This window comes from Melopsittacus undulatus, chromosome 4, assembly GCF_012275295.1.
Source record: "Melopsittacus undulatus isolate bMelUnd1 chromosome 4, bMelUnd1.mat.Z, whole genome shotgun sequence".
In the NCBI taxonomy this organism is placed as follows: domain Eukaryota; kingdom Metazoa; phylum Chordata; class Aves; order Psittaciformes; family Psittaculidae; genus Melopsittacus; species Melopsittacus undulatus.
The window spans coordinates 108,056,648-108,072,324 of NC_047530.1; the positions used below are offsets into that span (position 1 = coordinate 108,056,648).

Consider the following 15,677-nt stretch of genomic DNA (forward strand, 5'->3'; position numbering starts at 1 on the left):
CCCTGCGCTTGGATGGAAGGATCAGGGCCTTTCTCAAACGGTTTCGTTAACGGGGGCCGTTTGTATGAGTTTTGAGGTGTATTTGGGTACAAGCAGCGGTGGGAGCAGAGCTTCCCGTGACTGACCCCGGTGCTCCCCGGCTTTGCTTCCCACCCGCCCTGGGGCACCCACGGGTGCATCCCCACGGAGACAGAGCCCGTCGTTCCCTAACGACCGTTCCCTAACGCTAACAGAGCCGGTGCCGAACGCGGGGATGTTTCTGACAGCAGCAAAGGGGGAGCCTCGAGGGGCAACGGGAAAAACAGGAGGAACAACAGATCCGAAGGGATAAATCAGCGCTCGGGAGGGAGGAGGCTCCCCCGGCGCCTCCCAGCCGGTGTTTAACCCTGGTGTGCAGCCGGTCAGGACGGGGTGGGCTCAGCCACAGTAACGCAGACACGGGGTGAGCGCCGGCTCCCGTGCTGTCGCTTCACCTTTCAGACCCTTTTTTAGGGGCAATAATTCGTATTTCGGGTTTGCTCTGTAGCTCAATCAAAGCCCTGAGGTAGATGTCTTTACCCATAAGGGGGACACCCGTGAGGCTGCCCTGAGAGCTCCACAAAGACAATCCCACCCCGGACCCCCATTAACAGCCTCTGCCGATAGCTGTAGCTGAGGGGAGGCACACGTCCACATTGCAGGTACCATCGGACTACAACTCCCAGCATGCCCCGCGGCTCTCTACGCTACGCTCTGCGCCGCGAGAGGGACGTTAGTGCCTCCCTTTCAAACCGGCCAATCGCGAGGTGGGACGGAGTGCGCGTGCGCAGTGGGCAGCGGCGGCGGTTGTGGGTAGGCCGGAGGCGCGCGGCCCGGGCGGAACGCTGAGGTGAGGCCGCGCTCCCCACCGGACCCGGACCCGGACCCGGACCCGGACCCGGACCCGGACCCGGACCCGGACCCGGACCCGGACCCGGACCCGGACCCGGACCCGGACCCGGACCCGGACCCTCACTGTCACCCTCTGACCTCCGTTCGGGGACAGGCGGGGCGGGCCCCTCGGCTTAGGAACGGCTGCCGCTTCCCCTCAGCCTCCCCGGGCGCTGCGGCCTCTCTCGCCGCGGCCTCCCCGCCTCTGTCCTCGGCCCTCCCTCGGTTGTTGGGCTCTCCCCTGACTCTCTTCCCTCCCGCCGCAGCATCTCCCGCATCCCGACGTGGTTCTCCGGGACCGCACTGCGAGAGCCGCCGTGTTTGTCACTCCTCCGTGCTTCCGCCATCCGCGGCGGCTGCAGTGAAGAAAGGTTTTCCTTGACGGTGATTGGAGCGGCGAGAGAACCGGTGCAGGATGAAGACGGTACTTCTTATGTTTTCTTTTTCGTCAGGGTACAGGCTGATCGCCCTGAGACTTTCAACAGGGCGGCCTGCTTTGTTCAAGAGGCTCACCGCTTAGCTGATTGAGGGGAGCTGGGGTGTCTGTTGAAGAGCTATAACAGCACCGATTTCATCTCTGTTAGTAACAAATGAGCTTTTGAGAATGACTGTAGTGATAAGACAAGGGGTAACGGGTTCAAACTTAAACAGGGGAAGTTTAGATTGGATATAAGGAAGAAATTCTTTACTGTAAGGGTGGTGAGGTGCTGGAATGGGTTGTTCAAAGAAGTTGTGGATGCTCGATCCCTGTCGATGTTCAAGGCCGGGTTGAACAGAGCCTTGGGTGATATGGTTTAGTGTGAGGTGTCCCTGCCCATGGCAGGGGGGTTGGAACTGAATGATCCTAAGGTCCTTTTCAACCCAAACCATTCTGGGATTCTATGTTGAAATTGCGGAAGTGCAGCCTATAGCTAAGTCAGCATCACAGTTTTTTAAATGAGTTATCTCTTGTGGTGCTGGAACGCTTTAGCAGGACTTTGCTGTTTGAGGTAGGCCTGACAGTTACTGTGCAGCAGCCCTCACTGTGAGGCGGTTGCATTTGTGAAACCGTGCAGACTTCTTTGTTTACTGTTTTCTCTCTTTTGTTGGTAACACATGTAAAAGGTAGGATGCACTTAAATCCTGATATTTATATTCTTTTTTTTTCTGCATTAAAAATACCTTTGGGAAACTTTTCCAGGTTTCTGACATAAGTAGCTTTGCTTCCTGAAATGCTGTTTGTTGATTGCTTTTAAGCTGGTTGGTTGCTGTTGTACTCCTCTTTGTCATTTTAGCTTTCTGCCACAAGGCGACAAGGCAGTTAGCATGTCTTATAGTTGTTCTGAATTCCTTTGGAGGTTGTGGTGTTGTACATCCCTATGAAACACTCACTGTGGTACACTTCACTGTTGATGAAGGTGCAGTTGAATTCTCTGTAGTATTCATATAAAAATGGTTGGCAAATTCTCAAGCCTGTCTTTTTTTTTTTTGCCCAAGTATCCCGAAGGAGAGCTGAAAAGGGGTTAAGAAAGATGATTTTATTTCCTAGTCTTGAGAATTAATGTTTAAATAGCAGAAAAAACTTTGTGTTTACATAGTGATTTTGTTCCTTTGAAGGATATCTAAGAAAACACCTCCTAAAGTTCCCATTTAGGGGTTTTCTCTGGTGTAAGAATGTGTGGTGCTCACATTATTATACAACTTGCTTGTTTAGTTACTGACAAGTGCTGAATTAGAGTAACTGTGCACTCAGCTTGCACTTTCTCCTAGTTCATCTGTTCTTATTTTCAGAGATCAAATCTTGCCTCTGCAGTTGTATGTACAGATTCAGGAGTGATAGTGTTACAGAAAACCTGAGCCAATTCATTTCTCTTTTGTTTTAGCTAAAGGGAAATATGCTTTTAAAACTTTCTGAAGCCTTAAAAAAAAGTTCTCGTGCTTTTGGTGCTGTATATGTCATGTACAGCTTCTTCTTTCAGAGGGTCTGTAAGGTTTGCATGCCTTTCCCAACTGAAATTCGCTGGTTTTAGCAGCTGCTCTCTTTTGAATTTTTGCATGTAGAAGTTAAGCAGTCCTGTGAAGTGAATCCTGCAGTCATTGAGCTGACATTCAATTGTTGATTTGTTTTGCTAGTCACATCACATTTGTATGTGTACTTTATATTCTAATACGCCACAAACCATCTGTTTCCTTTCTTATCTGACCTCCTTTAGACTCTAAGAGGAAAAAGGTGTTTCATTGGGAATACTTTATAACACTTATGGAAACCAAAGGATTGGGAAGTTGCAGAAAGCCCAGAACTATTTAAAAGATGATCCAGTTCCAGTTTTTGCGAGTGTGATGGTTATAGCAGATCAGGAACAAATCAACACTTCTTTTTTTGTTTTCAGGACGGATTCATTCCTTTTCACCTGCATGCGTGGGGTTTTTTTTTTTTTTTTAACTTCTTGATACTTACAGTAACTGATATTTACTTATAAAAATACAGTCACACAGAGTGGGGAAAAATACATTTGTAAGTAAAAATATGTAAATTTAGAGATAACAGTACAAAAAGTGTATTATTGTTCTGTGTTATCATTGATATTTAGATTTGAAAAGTGTATGGGGAGGAATTTATTGATATTTTGGACAGGGATGAGCATCTTGAATTTTAGAGTGTGTCAGAATTCTGGGTGTTGTGAACTTTTCTGTGCAAAAGCTGGTAAACTTTTCAGTTCTCTCTAAGATGGCTCAGTTAGGATGCTAACTTGTTAGGTTATGTTCTTATTACTAAAACTGTATTTCTTCATTATTGTCTTCAGATGACAGGATCAAACGAATTCAAACTAAATCAAACTCCAGATGATGGTATTTCATCAGTGAAGTTTAGTCCAAACACATCACAGTTTCTGCTTGTTTCATCCTGGGACACAACTGTCCGTCTTTATGATGTTCCTGCCAACACCATGCGACTCAAATATCAGCATACAGGTGCTGTCCTGGACTGTGCTTTCTATGTAAGTGTGGGAAGTGGGTTTTTATTTACTATTATTTTATGGATTTATAGTGGCCAAGGTACCTGAGAAATTGTTAGTGCCTGAAATTAAAGGGATAGTGAAATACCCCCTAAAATCTTTGTTCCTTTATGTAAAAAACCCTTCTGCCCATTATTCTTTTAATGAATGTTGTTCTAGTCCTAAATATAGATATTTCCTGTGAAGGGTGCAGGCACACAAGTAACTTACTCCTGGTAGAAGTGGTAGGGGAAAGTCCTTTGAGCTGCTTTGTACTGTTTCTGCAGTGCTCTGGTGAATTGTGTGCATGCTTCTTACAGAGTTGTACTGGTGTTGTATAGTTGGAAACCATTATTCCCAATAAATGCCCATAGCCCATTGGTCTTCTCTTTCACCTTCTCATACTGGTTGTCTGGGAGCACGGCATCATGTTCCCAAATACCAGATACCTGATTGCTGTATTTTTAATGCACTGGATTTGAAATATGCTTCAAGTTTAGTGCCACTTTTTGTTTTGCCTTTTTGGTGTCATATATGTACTGGGAGGTTTCAACTAGCTTTTGTTTTCCATTGTATTCTGACATGTGCTGTAGTAACTTGCTGTGTTACTACATGTTTTAAGGATCAATGTAAATGTCCAGGTCTTGTCTTTTTTTTCACTGGACATTTTGTCACATAGTATCGTGCTGTGGATCAACACACATGTTCTCAAATAGTATCTGACTTCTAGATTAGTTTTAGGAGGATTATGCTTCAGTCAGATGGAACTGGTTTAGGTTGGCAGTTGTTTAAAAAGAAGCATTATGTGCTTTGCTTTTACAACAATGGAAATAATTTGGTGTAGCCTTCAACTGCCTTTTTGTTTTATTTTAAATAATTAAAATATAGCTCAAAGTGCTTTACTTAAACATTTTGCAAAGCTTCTGTATTCTGCCTGTTCAGATCTGGGCCAGATCTTAACCTTGTGTCTGAATTCCCATCTTCCCCAAACTCCTGAAAGCAAATCTTTTATTGTGAGCCTGGAAGATTAAATGTATCACAGCCAGGGAAACTTAATGCATGTCAGAAGGTGAGCTCTTTTTTTTGCTTTATAGGATCCTACCCATGCCTGGAGTGGAGGATTAGATCAGCAACTGAAAATGCATGATTTAAACACGGACCAAGGTAAGCAGATTGAGTTCTCTCAGTGGTCTCAACAACTGGCCTAAGCTTCATATCTATTTACTTTAACAGAATATGTTTCCAATTTTTTGGATGAGGGATATTTAAGTATTAGATGCTTAAATCTGGATTTAAGGTGTCAGTGCTCAGCAGTCTCCTTTGCTGTACAGCCCTTTCGGATTGCTGAGACACAGAGCAAGGCAGTGTCCTCACTGTGAAACTGAAGACTCTCCTATAACACATTTAACAAAAGGCCTGAATATGTTGCTGCCAAACTGAGAGTTGAAACTTTTACCGTGATGGACATTCATTGCTGTATTTTACATGTGTATTTATTTACTTGAAGGTGAAAATGGAAGGGAAGGAAATAGCTGTGTACTCCTCATGCTGACTGAGTTTCACATCACATGTGTCTTTATCTAGCAGAATAACTGGTGACCCTAATAAGAACCGCCTAAAAGCATGGAAGCATTTGGCAGTTTGCCCAGAAGTTTGGTAGATGCCTGTTGTAGGATGCCTTGAATTGAATTTCTGATGATCATCCTGCCCTGCCTTAGGCTACTGTGTCTCAATTAGTGGGAATTAGCTAAGCTGAAGTACAACTGAGCATGTTATTTTTTAAAGGTTTGTGGTTTAGATGTATTTAAGAATAATCTTTCACATGTATGGCAGAATGTATATAAAGCTTTTGCTTTGTCAAACATCATGGCCTTACACTATACTTTATCTTGCTCAAAAGTAACAGTTCTAATGCCTTATTGGTGCAAAATATGGAGCTGGTTTATTTTGTGTGTTTGTGTTTTAAACAGAAGAGTGAATTTCAGCCTGAGACAAAAGTGATCCCTAGAACCAACCAATAGCCATGGCTCAACAAGCTTGTGCACACAGTAATGTTATGAAAAGGTCAAATAAATTCTGCTGTAGATGACTTTGTGGAAGTATTTGTATTAATATTTTTATTAATATCTAATATTGATTCATTTTGTCATAATGTTCAGAGATACAGGCTTAAGTTGCTTTCTGTGTCAAAGGTGGTGATACCATTTGATACTGAGCACTTCTTTACACCTCTGAAGATCTCTCTGTGGCTGCCTAAAATTCTTGTCTCCTGAGATTATAAGAGACAGCTAAGTTTCAATTTAATAATCCTGATCTTTGCAGAAGTTATGCTTTCAAAGACTGAGCTATCCTTAAAGGACTCCTGGCATATAAATGCACCCGTGGGAATGGCAGAAAACAGTTTGTTTGGACTGCAGTAGTGTGTCCTTACTTTTAGTCTTTATTCAATGCATTCTTACTGTTTGTAAGCCAGTAAAGTTAAAATATATTGTGTTTTCTTACAGAAAACCTTGTTGGTGCCCATGATGCTCCTATCAGGTGTGTTGAGTATTGCCCAGAAGTGAATGTCATGGTGACTGGAAGCTGGGATCAAACAGTTAAACTGTGGGATCCCAGAACTCCTTGTAATGCAGGGACCTTCTCGCAACCGGAAAAGGTATGTACTGGATACTGTATGAAATAATACATCCAGTGCCTGATTCAACATCACCATACTGGACACTGTCATAAACTGCATTGAATTTGAAAGATAAGTTTAATGCTTTTTAAGCTGTGAAAATGTTGCCTTTTAAAATATGGATGTTCAGAACATACTGTGATTTTTAGGTTGAGGCTTGGAGCTTTCACCAGTAGGAGAATGTAGCTTAATTCTTAGTGGTTGTGGTAGACCAAATGTTTATGATTTAAAACAAACTCGAGGAAAGGAAAACTGACCAAAACCAGCATGTGACATGGATGTTAATAATATTTGGCTTAATTGTCATATGCACCATTGATTTCCTTAAATGTTGAGACTTTGATATAGCAGATCCTGGCAATTACGAGGTCTGATTGTTTCGACATGTGTGAGGAGATACAGTAGGAGGCTTCTTATGTTGCCTGAAATAATATTTTGGGTGTGTTTTTTTTTTCACTTGTATTAAAAGACTGAATAGAATTGCTTTTATTGCAATTTACCTGTCATTGTACTAGTGTCTAAATTCAGACGTCTTCCTAATACATAAATCCTCTGTGCTAATGGGAGATCAAGAGAATAAGGGAAAATGTGATGTCTTAAGCTATTTCTGATGCTTATATGGTGTGTTAATCTTTATGCTACTTACAGTGGTGTCACTGGAAGAATTACAGAATGGTAATTTCTGTTCTTTTCATAGTTCTAAACACAGGCTGGGCTGCTGGATGATTTTACATAGGATTTTGTGCCTATACCTTTTATAAATCTCATTTAGCTCTGTCACATCATACTGTCAAGTCATAATCGTGAGCCATCATTACGTTGCCTATTGCATCTAAATAGCTCTTACTTTTGTTACAACATAGCTGAATCTACTTCTGGCAAGACCTTTGTTCAGAAGAAAGTAATTGCATTATTTCTAGATTTTGATTTATAGGTGGATGTAGCATGTAAAGAACTGTGATAAATTGCTGACAGAATATCATATAATGGACAGCCCCAGTGAATCAAGCTGCTTATTGGTTCAGCCAGGTTCATTATGTCATTGTTTTAATGCTGCCTTTGATAAATGTGTACACCTACCCAGCTGCATGACTATGGTTTCATTTGATTTATGCTTGTGTGTGTGGAAAAAGAACACTTACCATACAGGTGTGACATCAGTTTGTAAAGAAGACTTAAGATATTTAATGTTCTTTATGCCTTTACTGCTATACATGTATGCAAACACATGTAAAAATTGATCACAAACTATTAATAATTATATCAGTAATAGGGGAGACCTGCTGTTTTGTTAGTGTGTAACTACTGTTGGATCAAAGTTTTCTTGCTCTTTTCATGGCAATTGGCATCATGGGTCTTGTGTGAACATTTAAGACATTTCCCATCTTAAGACCTCAGTCTGAAGGTGGAAGTTCAGTAATCGCATTTTAGAGTGAGAATGCATGCTGAGTGAGCGCTAATTGGTAAAAGAAAACTTTATCTGTCTCTAATACACATACCACTCTCCCCCCCCCAGACACCTTCATGCTTAGTTATTAGAAATTAACTTCTTAAAAATAATCTCTCCACAAATGTTTATAGCAAATGAAAAGTTGTTTGATCTTATATTTCAGTGCAGTCTTACCTGAACCAAGCAGCTTTACTGGGCTTTGTCAGAGAACCAGAAAGTGAAACCAGGTGCTTAGTGAAAATATACGAGCGAATGCCAAAAGTAAATTGAATCCTCTTGGCAGGATACCAGATCTCTTACACTTTTGATTCTGAGGTATATCCAGGATTTGTTTCCTATGTATTGAGCTGCATTAGCTCACTTTTCCAAAGCTCATTCTTGCAGTTTGCCCTTGTTAGCAGCTCTCCAGCAATAGGCAGCTGGATTCTGTCTTGTTTGTGTATCATCAACTTGCAATTAATTTGATAGCACAGAGGTTTTGACTGAACCTTTTTGGTTTTTTTTTTCCTTTTCCTTTTTTTAATGTTTCCAGGTTAACAGCATCCCAAGTAATATTTGGAAACAGAACAATTTATATGCTGAATATTTTAATGAGAAGTTTGACACATGAAAATTAGAAGCTCTGAGCCAGTTTTTGGAGTTGAAATTCTGAGCTGTGGTCTCTTAATTATGCAAAGCATATTGGTGCTTTCGACTTCACTTCTATCAAAGTACACAAAGCACTGAGAGTTTTAAGTGCTTTTTGGCAATTTATTTCCCTTTATTAACATAGAGTTCAACTTGAAGTATTCCCTTTAAAAAAGAAAACCACATAATTCAGAGAAGAAAATGTCTGATGTGGTATTATAGGAAAACTGCAGGATCATGCACTGATAGCAGGGAATACAAACTGAGCGTACCAAGCAAAGATGAATTGCAATATCCATGCACTTCCCTCTTATTTCTTCTGTTTTCCTCTTGCCTTGAAATATCCAATAAATTTAACAATTGAAATAATTTTGAAGGAAAACTTGAATGCTACTGATGTCCCTTTTGAATTTAACAAATACTTCTGTGCACATGTAGCATTTAGAACATGGGTAATACCAGCAGAATGGCAGAAATGTTACGTGACAGATGATTTAGGCATTGCTGAGATCTGGAGACTGGTAACTGAACAAATGTGCTTGGAATTTAGAATTACACAAGTACATATAAATTTTATTATTGCTATATGTATATAATCATTATATATATTGTTATTGGGGCTGCATTGGGCTTGATGTCTCAGCTATGTGCTAGGGTCCAGAATTAAGGGTGAGCTGTTGAAATGCTACATCAATGTCCTCTCACTAACCAGCTGCACGCTATGACTGTTTATCCCAAAACTGAGTTATAAATTAAAGCTAAAAGGAATTCTATCGCTATTGACTTTATTGTGTAGATGTTTTGTTATTCCATATTGCTGCCATTTTATATTGTTGGAAGAACAATGGATATTCAGGCCTAATGTTAAATATCCTAATTTGGTTTTTTTTAAAGGTCTACACACTTTCTGTGTCTGGAGATAGGCTAATTGTGGGCACTGCAGGTCGGAGAGTGCTGGTGTGGGATTTGAGGAACATGGGTTATGTTCAGCAGCGAAGAGAATCAAGTCTGAAATACCAGACCCGCTGTATCAGAGCGTTTCCTAATAAACAGGTATGGGGAGCATGGCAGTGATCACACTTCTGAATATTCTGTAGTAGAAATGGTGGTTTGTCTGTCAACTTTTCTCCATCTTTTGAAACATTCTGGTCTTAAGTTTTGTAGGAGGAGAAAATAAATGGTGTTGAGGCTCTGAAGTTGACTCTTTGTAATAGTGCAGTTCAGGAGTGTTTGTCACTGACTGACCAGCATATTAGGTTTTGGGTTTTTTTTCCCCTCAGTTTTGTCTCCTTTTTCAAAATAACTTCATGCATCACAACATACAATTAAAACCCCCCAAAACCTCCAGAAAGTTGCAGTAGAAGAGAGAAAAACAGAATTGGAGTTTGCTCAGCAGCCTTTATGTGTTGTAGCCTCAGGTTCTTCAGTAGGCAGGAGCAGGAGTCAGACTATATGAATGTCTTTTATGTGGTTTTTCTTCTTTAACTCTGAGTCTGTCATGCGCTCACGAACCTGGGATACATTACCTAGGGGGAGTTGTACAATTTAGATGGTCATACTGTGTAGGTTAACACAGTGTATCTGTGGTATTTCTGAAGTGAAGGCAGATTAACTTTTTCTGGCAAACTAATTTGGAAAGGGAATTTTCCTGTGTACATAGTGATAGTACAGGAATGGTGAGACTTCGTTACTTGTTCCTCAATTGGCATGAAGGCTTTGTCCCTTTTCAGCTCTAGTTATAGTAAAACAAGCTGATCGTCCAGATTGTATCATATTATGGATTTTAAAGAACCTTGCTATAGCTAGGTATCATTACAATCCTATTTCTGAAAAGATCTATTATGGGCTTAACTCAGAAGTTATAATAAAAGCATCTCAGGTTGCTCTTAAGTCAGGACTGTAATTAACTGGATAAGTGAACACCACTTATAATCAAGTTTCACTGAAAATACTATTTCAACTTGAGTGTTTAGTTGCTAGTATAAAGCTCGGAACTAATTTGAATGTAATATAATTCTGAAACAGTCCCATGAGGATCTCTCATATTTCAGATATTGAGGCCTTGGGGAATAAGTGGGCAAATACAAGGGGTTGTTAACTCTTTAACATTTTCTTCTCCCCAAATGGACTTTGTGTTTGAAGGATAATTAAAAGGTCTCACTGTCAGCTTAAAACTATGGTGCTGATGCCATTGATCTGTGGTAACAAACGATTTCTGGCTGTGCACAACCTAACGCTTTTTGTTTTGTCTATTGAATGTAAAGGGTATAAGATAAATTGTATTGCAGTCTCTTTTCCAGTTGTAAACTACTAACGTTTGCATATCCAATTTGGTTTTAGGGTTATGTTTTAAGTTCTATTGAAGGTCGTGTTGCGGTGGAATACTTGGATCCAAGTCCAGAAATTCAGAAGAAGAAATACGCATTCAAATGTCACCGTTTGAAGGAAAACAACATCGAGCAGATTTATCCAGTTAATGCGATTTCTTTCCATAATGTCCACAACACATTTGCTACAGGTAAAGTAGATGATCAGTGTTTTGTAACGTGTATCAGTTCCTTTAGTTTTGATTTAGACAGATAAGCCTTTACTTCATATAACTGACAGAGGGAAGATTGAGATGAGTTCTTCCCTGTGAGGGCAGTGAGGTGCTGGTACAGGGTGTCCAGAGAAGCCGTGGCTGCTGCATCCCTGTCAGTGTTCAAGGCCAGGCTGGACAGGGCTTGGAACAACCTGCTCTAGTGGAAGGTGTCCCTGCCCATGACAGGGGGTTGGGTTTGGATGAGCATTAAGGTCTCTTCCAACTCAAACCATTCTGCAATTCTCTATGCCCTTCCTTTCTCAGCATTTAAATTGTGTTTCTGGCAGTGAGCAGGGTTTTTAAAAGATTTGGTGCTTTGAGAGTCGATGGCTTTAGCAGAGATTTTGAGAAACACTTGTGCTCTTTACCGAATTATGTGACTCTGTATAACCCTGTGTTTTTCATGACAAAGTAATTCAGGCAGTGTTCTTTCCCTTCTTTTATTTTAGCTGTGTCTTTTCAGTCTTGCTGTTTTCCCAGTTCTGATTAACAGTTCTTAAAAACTTAAATTTCAGGAGGCTCCGATGGATTTGTAAATATTTGGGATCCCTTTAATAAGAAGCGTCTGTGTCAGTTCCATCGGTATCCCACAAGCATCGCATCGCTTGCCTTCAGCAATGATGGAACTACCCTTGCAATAGCTTCTTCATATATGTATGAAATGGATGACATTGAACATCCTGAAGATGGTATCTATATTCGCCAAGTGACAGATGCAGAAACAAAACCGAAGTGAGTATGCTTCACCTGTATTTGAGACTTTCTGAGCATTCATCCCAAGATTTATTAATTTTCCTAAATTCATGAATAGCATTATTGATGCCAGGAGATAGTGCAGCTTGACAGTAGGGTTGGTTTTGATTTTATCTTGTTCGCCCAAGCTTTCAATATCCGTAGGTTGATAGACGGCTGATGGATAAAATTGTGCCTAGTTGTTTAGCAGGAGAAGAATGTCAAACTCTTATCCTTTTTGAATAGGTGCTATTATATGAAGCTGTGGAGTTATTGCTAGCTCATTGCTGCAAGAATTAAGGGAAGAATTCAAGAATAATTTATTTGAGTAAATGTCACTCTGTTTGGAGATTTAAAACTTAGAATTAATGAGATCTTTACACACTGAGCATGCACTTAGCTCTCACAGTCAAAAGTGAATCTAGATATTGTTCTAGAAAGGCTGTGTAAAATCGAGAAGCTTTTTCGGCTCCCTTTTAATGGAGTTTGCTGTAGCCCTCTGATAACACACTTTTCTATCATTGTTGCTGTCAAAATGGGGCAAAGTGATTGATGGAGGTAAAAGATTTCTGTGGAGCTTGCTTTGGCATGAATGTTACATGGAAAAATTGCCCTGACGGTGCAGAATTGCACTGTTCTTAATTATGCTAGCACAGGAGCAGGTTTTCAAATTCAGTGTGGTTTGTCACTGCTTTTTCTTTTAATTGCTAGTACTCAAACTGTCTTACACTTTATCTGGTTGTCTCCATTATTTAGTGTCTAAATGGCTATGTAAATAGACATGTGATAAAAGTTCTTGAGTTTAAAACCTCAGGGCCTTCCCCTCCTCCCTTAAAGTATGTAGCTTCGGAGCAGCCATTTTATGGCTGTGGAGATGTGAGATGCAAGTTGCAGAAGAATAAATCCACTGTTTCTGGCTTGGGAGATGTTCGTTTTGCACTGATTTTGATACAGATGCAAAAATAAACCAGAAGTAATTCAGGATTTATTTCTGGGGCTTCCATCAGTAATAAAAAATAATCCAAAGCTGGTAATTCACTTTTATTTATAAAATCAGATTGTACTTATTACATTTAGGGGGGTTTAAAAAAAGGTGATAAAAGAATACTCACTGCTACTTGTAGTAGTGAGAGCTGCTTTCAGTTATTTTTGTTCATTGCTAGTTATGGTTGCTAATTCTGTAGATGCTTCATTCTGCCCTAGGAGGAGGTTAATCTACAATTAAACAATATTTCCTCTTGGCCCTCCATTATTTTCTGCAGCAGATGGTTCATCATTTCCTGGGCTGTTAAACACAGCAAGGTTAAGGTTAGACTCTTGGGAATCAGCTAGTTTTGAATCTTATTAGGCTGTAGAAGGAAAACTAATAAGAATACTCCTTAATATCATTTTGGGACTGTAAGCAATTATTTATTAGCAAACAATTGATCCCAGAAGGGCAAATTGTTTGAGTCAGTAATGAGCTGAGAAAAGACAGAGCATATCTGTGTATTTGGAAAATAATTGTAACGTAATTGCAATGCATTTAGACAGGCATCTTTTTGGACCTGTTTCTATCTTTAAATGAATTTCTGAAAACATTAACAAGGTTTATATGCTTTTCTGACATGTACAAGTTGCTTGTGCCAACCTTGGGGCACTAAGAATGATGTGTATATTTTAATGTTACGGTACATTATTAATGTTACATCTCTGGTTTGTTCTAAACATAAGTTACTTAGGACAGAAGACTAATAGTTATTTCAGAGTGATCTTTTTGCTTATTAATTTGAATCAGCATTTCTGCACGATGCATTCTTAAATGCATTAAAATGATGCCATATTGCATGAAGAAAGCTTGGCAAGAACAGCTTTTTGATCATTAAATTACTATCTACAGTATCTTGACAAAAGTGAAAGCAGTCTTTCTATACATGTCTGCTTTTATACGATGTTGAATGTCATACCTACTTACTATTACTCTATCACCTGCTGAAATACAGTTTATTTGTTTCAGGTCTACTTAGAGGTCTGCTTAGACTTCTGGTGATACTACTTCTCTACAAGAGGTGCCCACCTGCTTCTAACAAGACTAAAACAACAGAAGTGAGAAGAACAATCTTCGTACTCATGCTGTTTTTAACTTAGAGATATTTGTTTGTATATTGTAGCGTGTCTTAATCTGTCATTTCTTTTTTACAATGTTAGTGAAATTGTTTTATCTGCTCTTTATGGCTACATTAGTTCAGTCCTGCAGGCAACATTTATAAAAACAATGTTTTGTTGTTTTAGTTATGAAAACTTCCAGTGAACTCCAAACTGTTCAATAAATATCCATAGTTTTCTGGAAAACGGAGGCTTTGTGTAACAATCTTTACTGCTTGTGAAACAAATGTTAAGAGCAGACCAAAGCTGCAAGAATTCTTGAGTTCTAGATTTTCCTGATGGAAAATTTCTCAACCTTTTGTCTTTTTGCAGTGAGGTGAACTAGGAATTTCTTCATCACATGGGGATGCTGCGTCTCCAAGCAGTCTTCTTGCAGGGCTGTGAAAGCCTAAGGTTGTACTAGGTGGGCTTGTTCATCATTACTGGAGAATCATTAACTCTTCTTGGAGGAAAGAACTTGGATATATAGTACTTTGGTTCTGTGTGGTTTTATATACTGCATAAAAGCCTAAAGTTAATGATGCTTGGGAAGAACTGAGGGTAGAGGGGAGCAAATGTAGAATTTTGGCCTACAGCTGAGTGGTTTGTTCCAAGTATGCAGATCTGACCTGGTAGCCAAGGTTTATGGAGTAACACAAGTGGAAAGGTAGAAAAGAGGAGTTTGCCTGAAGTGGAAATGTCATTCTGGCCATAAAACCTCATGAAAATCCACTGTTTCTCTGAATGCCCTGCTTGCCATACTGCCAGCTGGTAAGAAGTATAATCTGTTGCCTAAGTTTTGTGTCAGCTTCTTGAGGATTTTGGAGTGGGGTGTGAGAAGATTGTTCAACTTGGAGGAATTAAGAAGTTCTCAGGGAAGTAGTATTAGAAGAACAACTTGGACACTGTAGTCTTTTCTAAACAGGAAAGTAGATCTGATCAAGACACTAAACCTGCGAATCCATCCTCTGCTAAAAGAATCTATTCAATGTGCAGATTCCTGACTGGTTTGTGGAAATGAAGGTAAATGCCTTCTGATCAGTACCACCAATACAAGCCATCTCCTCCAACTCTGCAGAACAGACTGCTCTCTTAATAGCACCTTGTATCAGGTGTTAGGGAAGTACTTCATACTTAAGTGTTCACTTTGCAGTGAATAGTAAGGAGGGACAGAACAAAGCTCCCATGAGACTTATAAAAGATGATTAAGGTGTATGTATTCTGGAGTGGTGATTGGATTCATACTTCCAACTTCTGAGTTATCAGTGCCTGTGTCGCCAGTGGGAGTACTTCATTACCTTTAAGAAAACAAACTTGCTGACAACAGGAATAGTAACCAATCGTTACAGAGAGGGTGGTGATGGAGAGGGAGCTGGGCTCTGTGCAGAACACTAACAACCTGGAGGTGTTACCAGGTAGACATAGTAAATGAGTTGTATGTGGAATGTGTTATAGTTTGGCATGTGCTAGATATGGATTCTTTGACAATATAAACTGGTTTTGATAGGTTTGAAAAAAAACAAAGATCTTCCTGAATTCAGTATGAATAATGTCCTTACTACATAGCAGCTCTCCTCTGATTGATGTGCAGCACCCTATTTC

The 15,677-nt window shown here is 40.0% G+C and overlaps 1 protein-coding gene across 2 annotated transcripts; it reads left to right on the forward strand.

The window, feature by feature from the left end:
- Positions 1-785: 785 nt before the first annotated feature.
- Positions 786-14,283, forward strand: BUB3 (BUB3 mitotic checkpoint protein). 2 transcript variants are annotated; one of them, XM_034062567.1, is made up of 9 exons: positions 786-868; positions 1,176-1,333; positions 3,693-3,887; positions 4,979-5,048; positions 6,389-6,540; positions 9,533-9,691; positions 10,979-11,156; positions 11,735-11,951; positions 13,948-14,283. In XM_034062567.1, exons 2-9 carry the CDS (start codon positions 1,325-1,327, stop codon positions 13,955-13,957), a joined length of 990 nt encoding a protein of 329 aa, XP_033918458.1. In that variant the 5' UTR covers positions 786-868; positions 1,176-1,324; the 3' UTR covers positions 13,958-14,283. The 2 variants fall into 2 exon arrangements, with proteins under 2 accessions (XP_033918458.1, XP_033918459.1); XM_034062568.1 differs by lacking the exon at positions 13,948-14,283 and having other exon boundaries at positions 11,735-11,955.
- Positions 14,284-15,677: the final 1,394 nt, after the last annotated feature.